The sequence below is a fragment of the Alosa alosa genome, chromosome 15, assembly GCF_017589495.1.
Source record: "Alosa alosa isolate M-15738 ecotype Scorff River chromosome 15, AALO_Geno_1.1, whole genome shotgun sequence".
In the NCBI taxonomy this organism is placed as follows: Eukaryota; Metazoa; Chordata; class Actinopteri; order Clupeiformes; family Clupeidae; genus Alosa; species Alosa alosa.
Window position 1 is genome coordinate 14,308,003 of NC_063203.1, and position 13,226 is coordinate 14,321,228.

The 13,226-nt window shown below is 42.1% G+C and overlaps 2 protein-coding genes across 4 annotated transcripts in view; one reads left to right on the plus strand and one right to left on the minus strand.

Moving 5' to 3' along the window:
- Nucleotides 1-2,438, minus strand: part of elmod1 (ELMO/CED-12 domain containing 1) — a 7,224-nt gene extending 4,786 nt beyond the window's left edge. Inside the window, exons 1-6 of one of the 3 annotated variants that reach the window (XM_048264673.1) lie at nt 2,289-2,406; nt 2,092-2,132; nt 1,851-1,908; nt 800-945; nt 454-482; nt 196-293 (exon numbers count right to left, since the gene is read on the minus strand). In XM_048264673.1, the coding sequence (XP_048120630.1) occupies nt 196-293; nt 454-482; nt 800-945; nt 1,851-1,867 (290 nt within the window). In that variant the 5' untranslated portion in view covers nt 1,868-1,908; nt 2,092-2,132; nt 2,289-2,406. Of the gene's footprint in view, nt 1-195; nt 294-453; nt 483-799; nt 946-1,850; nt 1,909-2,028; nt 2,133-2,288 lie in introns of all 3 variants that reach the window. The other 2 variants (XM_048264672.1, XM_048264671.1) reach the window with 2 other exon arrangements.
- Nucleotides 2,439-3,530: 1,092 nt separating this feature from the next.
- Nucleotides 3,531-10,070, plus strand: slc5a2 (solute carrier family 5 member 2). Its single transcript, XM_048264667.1, has 15 exons — nt 3,531-3,732; nt 3,986-4,057; nt 4,178-4,282; nt 4,437-4,496; nt 4,856-4,960; nt 5,103-5,208; nt 5,541-5,621; nt 5,968-6,197; nt 6,406-6,541; nt 7,157-7,264; nt 7,494-7,644; nt 8,052-8,220; nt 8,622-8,837; nt 9,118-9,253; nt 9,773-10,070. The coding sequence occupies exons 1-15, from the start codon at nt 3,607-3,609 to the stop codon at nt 9,991-9,993; spliced, it is 2,022 nt and encodes a 673-aa protein (XP_048120624.1). The 5' UTR covers nt 3,531-3,606; the 3' UTR covers nt 9,994-10,070.
- Nucleotides 10,071-13,226: the final 3,156 nt, after the last annotated feature.

A 13,226-nucleotide genomic window follows, 5' to 3' on the forward strand; every position in this document is an offset into this window, starting at 1 on the left:
ACAGGGAGTCTCTGAATCAACAGTTACCATGTAAAATGTTGCATAAATTAAATGCCAACCTTAGGCAAAAAGCCTCAAAAAAAGTGTCAGTAAGTCTACTGACACTTCCACTGACACAGAGCAGAGCATTTTAATGTTATCTGTAGACCTATAGATAGATTTGACCAGTGGGTCACCATAGAAGCCTAGACTTACTGTAGGTTCACATCTGGACTGATCCTCTTCAGATCCAAGATTTCGTCCACGATCCGCTCCACGGCATCTGGGCTGGCTGCTACAGCAGACTGCAGGACCTGGGAGACCGACAGGAGAGGCAGTGAGACAGGGGAGTCACGGGGGTTCCCCGCTGTCCTCACAAGAGCTGTGGCGAAAGCCTTCGTCATCACAGACACACACTGAATATTCAATACAGAAAATTGTGGAAAAGAGCTGGCATGGTCAAAATCCACCCACCTCGTTTTTGGAGGACTTCAAAGAGTGCTCTGTGAGGAAAGGACATCATGTAGTTAAGCTCTGGTTATCTGGTCAAACATGGTCAATTAGGCAGAATGGTACTGGTGTTTTTTTCTACATAGTTATTTTTTTTTTACAAAATATGGACCTTCAGGCTAAGAAGACAAAACGCAATTTGTCAGAGAGAAAGAGAAGTATGAGGCGGGTTCCTCTATATAAAGTCAAGGGCTTTCGATACCTTTATGATTCTGCTATATAGATCATGGAGAGATGATATATTCTGTGTTAATGTGTTCTGTGTTCTAGATGTTCCGTGATCTATGTTCTAGGAATGTGTGCTGCTCACCGATCTTAAGAGTTCTCTTTGCGCCTGGCTTATTGTTGTAGCAAATGCGTTGGAGCTCACATCGGCCTGTGAGCTTCCTGGTTACAAACTTAAGGGTTCTCCAGAGAAATTTGCAGTACAGGAAACTGAAGAACTGTGTCAGTGCCCTAGGAGACAGGAAAAAAGAGTGACAGAGAAAGAGACTGGTAAATGAATTCTCACAGAGATTTGTGGAGTGAAGAAAAAACAGGCAAAAAAAAGAAGTCTTTCAAGGACTTTGTGAATGCTTCTCCCGAGGCCAACAGACGGAGAAAGGGACAAGTGTGGCATTACATAAGCCTATGTTGCTGCAGGTGACTTGGGGCATTAGTGCTGCAGAGAGATGTGGGTGCCATAGAGGACAATGCAATGCTTGTGACATTGCTAATGAAAACACACCAGGGTTTCTAATGGGGAGTTCAGTCAGAGCTAGCCTATGTGGTGGCTATGAGGAAGACCAAATGAACTGGAAGGAGAGGTGTGTATTCGCCTCCAGAAATCAGGGCAGAAGAGGAGAATTCAAATAAGACACTCCACTGTAATCTAGTACAGGGGCGACAGGGCAAGCAGAAATAGAAAACCCTCTCTCTCTCTCTCTGTGTGTGTGTGTGTGTGTGTGTGTGTGTGTGTGTGTGTTTAATTTATGTGGATCACGTTATTTTAAGGGATTGGCTTTTATTGCAGTCTATTTGTCTCAGTGTACCATAGATACAAATGAGTCAATGCAGCACCATCACAATTCATAATTCCAGGCTGTTGTAATAGCCTATGTGACAAAGGCAGCAAACATTCATTCCGATAGCCTGATCATTAATCATTTATTTTTACGCGGAGGCTTCACGCTCGGCTAACAATCTGTTAAAATACGCATCCTCTGAACTGTTTGTTTGATAAGCCCTATTAGTTTGATAGGTCACCCCTATAGATTGTACTTTTTTATCTGGACAGCCCTTTCATGAGTAACAATCGAATCATTGGAATTACCGATAACAGACCATCATGAGCAATTTGCGATGGAAAAAAATCTGCTTACCTTAGAAAATGCTTCATTGTGTTGTCCTCTCTCTCGTCACACTAAGAGGGAAATATATCTAAAACGAACGGTTAAAGGAAGAGTCACCCATCGACGGTATTAGATATCAATTATTTCTTACATAATTAGATTCCGCCATCAAGACACCTTGAATGTTGGCATCACTGAATTAGGATACATCTGCAAAACTATTCCCTTATCAAGACAAAACCCAATCCGGCCTGCACAGGTACTAGGATACTACTTGGATGTGCCACCAGCAGAAAGTCACGTATTATGGCTCTGCTGATGAAAGAAACATTAGTCAAGCTTCATCATACCACTGACAGCCACAGACGACCAGGCGTTTGAAACATGCATTTGTCATTGACCAAGGCAATTTCTCATTTGCGAATCTAACGGTAGCCTAACGTTTAAAGACCCGCATCACTGATTTACCTTGTGTTTATTGTGCAAAAGCGAATGAAAATGGATTCCGTGGCGGCTATGGGCATCTCCGTCGCACTGGCTCAGGCGTAGGTACCCGCTAGCCCTCCATGGTACTCCAACTAAACAACGCACTGTAGACACATATGCAAGGAAGCGACTATACACTTTTGTACAGCAGGGGGAGTCTTTCTCAAGCAGAAGATTTTCCTGCACAGTAACAACACCACCAAGGCCATTTCTATCAAATGAATGGCCGAAAGGTAAATACCAGAATATGGCACACTGAGAGGATTCCTTATAATGTATATATACACCCAAGTATGTAAGATGACTTTTTAAGATAGGTTTTCATCTGAAGAAGGTGTAGTTTTACTCCAAAGTCACAAAATCCACAAAATGTATCCAAGCTATAAATACCAAATTCTTACATTATATTAAGGGGCTTATCTCTCTCCTCAAATAAGAGGCTGGCCTTACCATACCAAATGTAGGCTACTCAAATCATTTATTACAGATCACATATTTAATTATGGTTTACAGGGTCTTTCTTTCCATACAACAAAATATAACAAGTGTACAAGAAGCTGAAAATTGCAAAAGTTTTTCCGTTCTTCAAAAGAAAATGAAATAAAATGAACTACAACAAGAATTTTAGCAGCTGCATGTATACAATCATTCAAACTGTGCCACTTGTCTACATTATAAACGTAGGTAGGTAGTAGGTATGTATTTGCCACAACTGATGTTCTTAATCAGTGGCATGCATAGTGCGGTAAAGCAAGTAAATTATCAATTGAAGCATGTGCCCATTACATGGCCTTCAGTAGTATATTATCCTGAAACCGCTGTCTGTATATGTTGTTGTTAATAATTGCCACAGCTGTCACTGCAATTACACGCCCCAATGAAATCAGAAGTAGAGGTGCCTTTTTGATATTTTACCACTAACATTAAAAGTGTCAATGTGCCTGCCGTATACTCAAGTACAGCTTCTCCCTATACATGTTATAGGGTGATGGATACATGTGATGGGCCCATCTTACACATTTAGAGACTTTCTTGTATGCCTTGTTTTGCCCATTACTCTGGTGAGAATGTGTTAATAATTATAGCTTTTAATAAACCCCTGCATCAGCTTGTGTTTTAAATGGCCAAAGGTCCAATGGACCTGTCTCTTTGTCACCCCCCTTTTTTAACAAGTAAACTTCTTCAAAAAAAATCTGTTCCTGCAGGTGTTTCATATTTTCCACTGGGCACACTGGCTTTATTATATTGTAGTTGTTATAGGGGTAGTGTATGGCATAAAGTTGGTCAAAACTATTAGTTCATGATGTCTGTCACAAACATGCCAACAACCTCACCTGGGGCCACAGAGGAGGTGACCATCAATAATTCAGCAGATATTGCTGTTATTATAGGCTATTTTGTCATGGTTATTGCAGTCGGAGTTTGGGTAAGTCTTTTTTCCTTTTGTCTAATGTGTTGGTCAGTTTTGAACAGGTGTCATTTGTTTTACATGCCAAGTTATATAGTTACATTACATTACATTACACAGACACACATACAGAATATCCCATATCAGTATACATATCAGTATAACCCTTCATTATAGCATTGCATCACAGTGTCCTAGAAGTGTCCACTAAAGTATTTGCAGTGTAAATGAGAAAAAACGTGTCTGAGACTGTTGACATCTGTCTTGAAAGTCAATGTTCAGGACAAATCGTGGAACAGTGGGTGGCTACTTTCTTGCTGGACGCACCATGGTGTGGTGGCCGGTGAGTCGAACAAACACCAGAAACTCTATCACGTTTTCTGTTTAAGAAAATGTAGGCCAACTTCTTACTCATCCGCTGTCTCAGATGCGATGATTAAGGGTTTTGTGTGTCCATCTACAGGTCGGTGCATCGTTATTTGCCAGCAACATTGGCAGTGGGCACTTTGTTGGTCTTGCGGGAACAGGGGCGGCCAGTGGAATAGCAGTTGGGGGGTTTGAATGGAATGTGAGTATTGTGACTACTGAGTGATTGGACAGATTCACACTAAATTCTACTCCTGTGTAAACTGAGTCGAATAGAAAATGAATGTCCCAGTAATAGCTTCAGTGCCTTATTCATTTTAATTATTCTTTTTTGTTCACTTGTCATCGTGCTATAGGCTATATTTATTGTACTGCTTCTGGGATGGCTGTTTGTCCCTGTCTACCTGACAGCTGGGGTAACTCTATTTTACCATCACATCACCAAAAATACCAATCATACCACCAAGCATTATGACATGGTAGCGATGAGGGTCCTAGTTGAAAATAAAAGACATATTTGGAAAGAAATGTATACATTTTACACTTCTGACAACATTTAGCTCAGACAATATTTAGTAACATTCTGACATAGCATCGCTAACTGTTAACTCCACAACATAACACAAGCTAAAAGTCTGTGACAGTTTCTGATTGTATTTTAAGAAGTATTACCACCCTTTAGCAATATGATTTTGAACACACTGGATGTTTGTTTGCAGATGTACATGAGTCATGGCTATCTGCAATGTTTTCAGTAACTATCTGTTACTCACAGGTGATCACTATGCCACAGTATCTGAAGAAGAGATTTGGAGGAACCAGAATCAGTTTATATCTGTCTGTCATCTCCCTGTTTCTTTACATCTTTACAAAGATAAGTGTGAGTATGGACCTTTGTTGCCTCCAGGGTGGCACAAATGTGAAGACCCCAATTAAATGTTATGATACTAATCTCCTTCGATCTCTCCGGTGGACTGTGTGTAAAACTTACCAATGATCTTCCCTGCTCTCTCTGCCTCCAGGTGGACATGTTCTCTGGGGCTGTCTTCATCCAACAGGCCCTGGGCTGGAACATCTATGTGGCTGTGATAGCTCTTCTCTGCATCACAGCCCTCTATACTGTTACAGGTTACACAGACTGCATTACTCAGCCACACATCTATAGTCAGTAAATCCATTCAAAACAACAAATGATTACAGTGAAACATATCTTGCAATGAAGTAATAACACACACACACATACACACACTGATGTCAGATAACTGGTATGTGTGGCAACACTTCATATTTAATGTTTAACCTCCACACAATAGAGCAGCATATTGATTAATTCAATTCGTAATGGAGGACGACTTAGTTTAGATGTGATTGTGATATGTTGCAAAGCAAAATGTTTGTTCCTAGCCACCAAAGCAACAATGCATTCCCTGTGATTCCCTAATCAAATGTTTGCTGATTAGGTGGCCTGGCCGCTCTGATGTACACAGACACTGTCCAGACCTTCGTCATAATTGCCGGCGCCTTTGTCCTCATGGGTTTTTGTGAGTCCCGATGAATGGCCAGCACTGACTGGCCAAAATGCAACACACAAATGGTCAAATCATTTGGGCTGCCTTTTCAGCTGTCCCATGTAGCTTGTAATGCACCCTGTGAAGATACTTCATAAATACACACACACACACACACATACGCACACGCACACGCACACGCACACGCACACACACACACACACACACACACACACACACACACACAGCTGACTTCTAGTTTCATTAAACTGTTTATAAAAGTCAGGGAAAGTTTAGAATCTTAAATCTTCAAAATTATATTCATGATTTATGGTCCACATTTCAAAAGAATTTACCCTACATCACTATCATCCTTTAGCCTTCTTTGAAGTGGGGGGATACAATGCCTTGCTGGAGAAGTACAGCTTAGCCGTACCTTCCCTCGTAGGGTCCCAGGACCCTCTCCGATACAATATTTCCGAGCAGTGCTACACCCCACGTGCAGATGCCTTCCACCTTTTTCGGGATCCAGTCTCAGGTGATCTGCCCTGGCCTGGAGTTCTGCTGGGAATTGCCATCAATGGAGCCTGGTACTGGTGCACAGACCAGGTGAAAACCCCACGTCCACTCTAGAGACAAACAGCTCAGATAGGCTCTTCTTCTTTGCTGAATCAAAGAAACAAATCAGTTTTCTGATGTATGACTATATTGCAATCATCCAATCGTTTCAGTAAGTAGTTGGTATTTAAGTATGTCACTGATCACAGTTATGTTGCATGTTATTAAATTGTACCATATTTCCTTTTTGTGTGGGTAGGTTATTGTGCAGCGTTGTTTGGCTGCTAAGAGCTTGTCACATGTGAAGGCAGGCTGCATCATGTGCGGCTACCTGAAACTCTTCCCCATGTTCCTTATGGTGTTCCCTGGAATGATCAGCCGAGTGCTCTTCCCTGGTCAGTAAACCTACTTACATCCCGTCTGTAACTGTTGACATTATATTGGTTGCATAACATTTTCCATGATATTTTGTATTGGAGAACAGTTTTATAAGTGAGAATTTGTTTTGGGTTATATTTTGTATGCTTTATGTATGACATAAAAAAGCTTTTATTTTCAAATCTTGTTGAGCTGTGATACTTTACTTTGATGAGAGAAGCAAACGGATTTACAAGTAAGTTATGAATAATACATTAAGGATGAGTGAGATGAATGGTTAAAGGAATGTGTGAAGTTAAGAACTAAAGACGATTTCCTTCTGTAGCATGCAGCCAACAAGGTCTGTCTGTATTTTAATTTTATCGTGTATCATTCTAATGCTGTGTATGTTAACATGGTCTCTGTATGTGTGTAATATTATTCGTTTTCACGGTTTGAATTTGAAGGACACCACTTGTGTCTGTCTGTGCTTGAAAGGGACTTACACGGTCATTTACATATTATGTAACATTGGTGACTTTTAATTATTTGTTACATTACTTACAATATTGTAAGTTGTTAGACCATGTCTCCTCTATCCCAGAGTCTTTAAAATACAGTGATATGTTGATCTTAAATATTCTTCTTCCTAGATGAGGTGGGCTGTGTTGTGCCTGAGGTCTGTAAGCGGGTCTGTGGAACTGAAGTGGGCTGCTCCAACATAGCATATCCCAAACTGGTGGTCTCCGTCATGCCCAATGGTAATTTTGCCCCAGCATGCATTTGCACCCTCAGTCAGTCAGTTGAAAATTGTTGTCCCCAATTTTCTTCAGGCATTTAAAAAAAATGCTGTCTTGTAAGGGTGTCACATTTTTTACTAAACTGCTTGATGGAGAAAGAATCCTGAGAGAGAGAGACATAGAGAATCCTGAGAGAGAGAGAGAATCCTGGAGAGAGTGACCAACTCCTTGCCTTGTCTTGCTGTGACAGGTCTGAGAGGTCTGATGCTGGCGGTGATGTTGGCTGCCCTCATGAGCTCGTTGGCCTCCATCTTCAACAGCAGCAGCACCCTCTTCACCATGGACATCTGGACACGCCTGCGACCTCAGGCCAGGGACCGAGAGCTCATGATAGTGGGCAGGTCAGGCACCATCTCTTTAGTGTGCTTTACGTATGGGAGTAAGGACATTTAGAGCCAGGTGACAGAAGTTTCTGTCCAAATCTTCAGCAGTTATGACAGTTGCTGGGCATGTACCTAATCCTTTAAGAATAAAAATCATATACCGGTATATTGCCCACACAAAACAAGTACAAACCATTTCGCAGCAGTGAAATACTGAAGACACTGAAACTGAAAGTGTACTCTCAGTGACACCAAATGAGTGTATCCTTACTTACAAGAAAGTATTCTGATCTTTAAAATCATTGCAAGTACTGAACTCTGCATGCAACTTAAAGATCGGAGTTGTGCTCCTATCTCTCCTTTCTCTGTGTATTCCTTGATATGTGTTTGCTTGGTGGAACCCTTATCACCTCTCTGTCTGCCAGAGTTTGGATCCTCTTTATCGTAGCTATCAGTATCTGCTGGATCCCAGTTGTGCAGGCTGCCCAGAGCGGTCAGCTGTTTGACTACATCCAATCGGTGACGAGCTACCTTGCTCCGCCCATAGCTGTCGTCTTCCTTCTGGCTGTTTTTGTCAAGAGAGTCACTGAGCCAGTGAGTATGACCAGAGAGCCTTTCATTGTAATTTGAGATCAGTGGCACACTGAATCTAACATGCAGATGCTTTTATACTCTTTTATGCTTCTAAGACTCCCTACACAGTGGCCTTTGAGAAGGAATGAAAGGTATCATCTGAAAAGAAAACATAGCCTTGTTGCATTTGATTTAACTTCTTCAGAATTGTTTTTGTTTTCATTTCTGTTCATTGTTTTACATTGTGGATGTACAATATATAACCCCAATCCTAGAGATGGCATGGCATGCCTGACATATATATTTTGCAGTCATTTAGAAAGTATGACAATAATTGATCAAATTTAGAATCAGTGCTGGAGTTGGTTTAAGGTGTGTTAAGATCAGTGTTCTATCCTCCTGTGCCTGTCATACTGTATCAGGGAGCTTTCTGGGGCTTGATGGGCGGACTGGCCATGGGCCTGGCTCGTATGGGGGCTGAGTTTGCTTTTGGCACGGGCAGCTGCGTGTTCCCTTCACCCTGCCCTGCCATCGTGTGTGGTGTCCACTACCTCTACTTCTCCATCATTCAGTTCTTTTGCACCGGCCTCCTGGTCCTCTTTATCAGCTACAACACACCGCCCATCGGGGACAAGCATGTGAGTGGATCTGCAAGAGAAATTCTTGGTTTGCAGAGTGAAATTTAAACCCACAGAATACCAAATACCAATGTGAAGGAACACCACCAAAATGTCATCTGATCTCAAACAAAAAGAATTCAATTGGATATGCCAGAGATAAGTTCAGTCTGGGTGGGATCTTGAGGGACTGCATCACAACAGATGAGGATCTGATACAGTCCCCACTGTTATGCAGGAACTCTGAGTATTATAAACAGTGGAGAGTGTGTCTTGATGGAGGAATGTTTTGCTTGTGCAGCTACACCGGCTGGTCTTTGGCCTCCGGTTTTCCAAGGAGGACAGGCTTGATCTGGACAGGGTGGAGGAGGAGAAGGCCAGGAATGCCCGTCGACAGGCAGAGCAGAAAACCAGAGCCATGGCTGAGGAGGAGACGGGTAAGAGGACCGACACACACACACTCACAGCCTTCCACACTTATTTGGACAAAATACCCATTCACCCCTACACTGATACACATGCACCATCAACTGTTGTTATTGTTATTTAATGTCTTAGTTTATTATTGCTATTCTCCTTAATCTGTCTGACCACCATTTTAAATTGTTCCCTGGTTAATTTAAGTATTATATTGTTTTGTATTTGTATGTCGCTTTGGACAAAAGCGTCTGCCAAATCCCTTAACCATAACTGTAATTTGGGGAATTGACAGAATTTTACCTTTTTCATTTTTCTGATATGCTCTAGTCTATTCCCTTGATGATCTTTAATAATAATAATAATAATAATAATAATACTATTATCTTTAATGACTATGCCTATTCTATTTGTTTACTCTGAGGGCTTTGAAAATGGGGGCGTTTACCAGTTTTTCTATGGAGTGAATTCATTAAATGCCAGTTACTGTACCTTTGACAAGTGCATTTGTCTCATCTGTTCCGTTCTGCTGTCTTCAGTGGAAAGCCCCCCACAGACCAAGTCTGGGCTCTGTCGTCTCATTGGCTGGTTCTGCGGAATGGGCGGAGCCCAGGCCCCAGAGCCCACTGAGGAGGAGGTCACCGAGGCGTCCAAGCAATTGCCTGACATCCAAGAACACCCTTTCTGGCGATACGTTGTGGATGCTAATGCTCTCATCATGATGACTGTTGCCATTTTTTTCTGGGGTTACTATGCATAAAAGACGGTCCCTATATGTATGACACAATAAATGCATTCTAATTAAATGTATTCACCTATTGACTGTTCAAGTAAAAGCCAAAAACTCTATAAAATACTATATTCAGGAAGGACTATGAGTGATCACTTGCAGCATGCAGAAAAATAAAGTAAAAATAGTCTTTTCAGCTGCTGTTGAAATCCATCTAAGTTGTTCTCAGTGATACTGCTGCAGCATCCCGTCCTTGAATGACCCCAGTCTGACTCTCCCCCACTTGATAAATGAAGTCAAGTGTGTTCAGCTCGTCAGGAATGCTCTTCTTCCGTTCTTAGTTCTTGAGAAAGACTGAAAGCTCCTTTTGTAGAGGTAGTTGACAAGTGACTGATCACTTTATATAAAGAGCATTGAATATTTGTCAAAGATAGCTCGACACTCCTAATGGCTACTGATGTAAACTGTTACCATATCACTGTGTGAAATCTCAGTTGTAAAATGTAAATGTAAATTTGAGACAAATGTAAAATGTCTCAAATGTAAAACACAGACATGGAAAGTAGCTTAACAATTGAATTGTGTCACGTGTCCCAAGGACTTAAAATATCTCTCTCAGACATCTCCTCAAATACTTAACCTTCTCAGGCAGAACTCTAAACCCAACATAAAAAATGTGTTGAAAAACTGAGTGTATGTAGTACTAGGCTCTCATACCATCTTGCCGGAAGGTATGTCTAAGACAAGAAACACATGCCTGACTCCTGAAATTGAAACTTTTCAAAGAGCTGCCTGAGTATATCCACTCTTTTCAGCTTGAGTTCAGCTCTCTGGTGGTGAGAAAAACACCTTCCATTATTGACACTGAAGATTCTAGTGGAGATGCAGCATCAAATTCAAACATTTCTGCACTGGATACTTTAGCATTTAGTCAGCCTGACATGGAAACTATTGTTTACAACTGACTTAATCTAAACAAAAATATAAATAAACACTTTTTTTTTTCACTCCTCTATTTTTGTTACATTTCTATCAAATTTTGTTCACAACTTTGTTAAAAAGTGAGTGAGCACCTCAGCTTCATCAAGCTTATCCATTTACCCAACATGTGACATGAAAAAAGATCAAGAATAAAAGTGTGAAGCTGGCACGCCGACCACTGGAATATCCACCAGAGCAGCTGTGAACTGAATTTAAAGGTGCTCAGTAATACTGATCTTTGCCAAGTTTGTAAACAAAAAGCCTGTTGTGTGAAAAGACTTAAATATTTTGATTACTTAAAAAGGGGGAGACAAAACTAACATTGCATTTATATTTTTGTTCAGTATACTTGAAACCATATCAGTCGGTAGACCTCACTGACAGAATAAACTGAATCTACCCCTCTGTGTGATACCTGCACAACTGCACAGATCATGACTGACAGTTGGGGACAAACACCAGTCAAAACCGCATACATGTTGGGTAAAAGAGAAAAGACAAGAAAGAGAAGTGGAGCAGACAGTTGTTATAGTTGTTTTTTTTTTTAAATCACCTCTTTTTTTTATTTTAGACGTAGATATTTTCCCATTAGCACTGGACATCTCTGAAACCTACAACGGCCTCCCAACCCCCCCAGAGCCGAGGGATTGACATGGAAAGTTCTGCGGTTCTCCTGCGTGAACAGTTCTCCGAGGGGGAGGCAGAGAGCGGAATGAGCGGGGTTAAGGCTGGAAGCTGGTGTTTGAGATTCACTATGGTCCTCTTCTCGGTCAGCGCTCTTCTTGCACCCACATGAAGCAAAATGAACACGCACACACGCACACGCACACACACACACACACACACGCAGGCATACACACATATGCGCACACACACACACACACACACACGCACGCATTATTAACACATATGCGCATTGCGACGCATAATAACGCCAAGACACACACACAAGGCATATGCACACACAGGCAGGCGACACACACACACAGGCACAACACACGCAGGCTAATAACGCAGGTATACACACATACGCGCGCACGCACGCACACACACACACAGGCACACATTTATGCCAGATCGCACGCGACGCCAAGACACACACACACGCAGGCGCACACACACACACGCAGGCGCACACACACACAGGCGCGCACACACACACACACACGCAGGCATACACACATATGCGCACACACGCACACACACACACACACACACACGCAGGCATACACACATATGCACACACACACACACACGCAGGCAGGCACGCACACACACGCAGGCAGGCGCCATTTGACAATAACACACAATTTGCAGGCGCCGCGACACACACACACGCAGGCGTACACACAATACAGACAGACACACACAGAGGCGCATTATTACGCAGGGGCGCAATAACACACGCAGGTGCGCATTACCACACACACGACACGCATCGCCAAGACATTAATAATAATACCACACGCCACACACACACACACGCCAGCAGGTACTCACACACACACACGCCGCGCACAATGCACAACACACACACACACACACACACACACGCAGGCGCACACACACACACGCAGGCGCACACACACGCGCAGGGCTTATCAATACACACACACACGCCAAGGGGCGCATTACATCATCACACACACACACGCACTCACCAACCAAACGGATTGCTTTGGCAAAGGCTTTCCTCTGCCTGCCAGCAAGGAGAGAGGCTAAGAGGTTCTGGACTGAAGAAAGGGGAAAAATAAAAGGTCTAAAATAAAATTGCCATCATAAATTCAGAAAAGGAAAAAAATATATATACAAACACACAAAAAAGGATAAAAAGGGGGAGAACATAGTCCTCAAAAACAGGAATGGAGCAAAAAATAATAACTTCAATAATAATAACAATAATAATAAATCATTCACACCCAAACACCCCAAAAAAAATAATCTATAACAAGCAGTCATTTTCACAAAAAAAGTGACATCAGGCCTTTGCAAAGTGACATCAATTAGCTCCGTTTCATGCCCCCCAGTGTCAGCTTGTTTACACTTTCCCAAGACCCCCCCCCCCACCCTCCACATGAGATAGCAAGTCTTTGACAGCAAAACTTTTCAAGCTCTATTTTTTTTCTCTCCTTTTCCTGGTAGTAGTGGTGGTGGGGGGGTCGATTCCAGAAATCAAACGCCAGAAGAGATTGCCAAGCCAGAAAATAACTTCTAACTCATTTTTTTTTTTACGAGTAAATGCCAAGATCTAATTATCCCATGCAGCAGACATAATTGCAAAA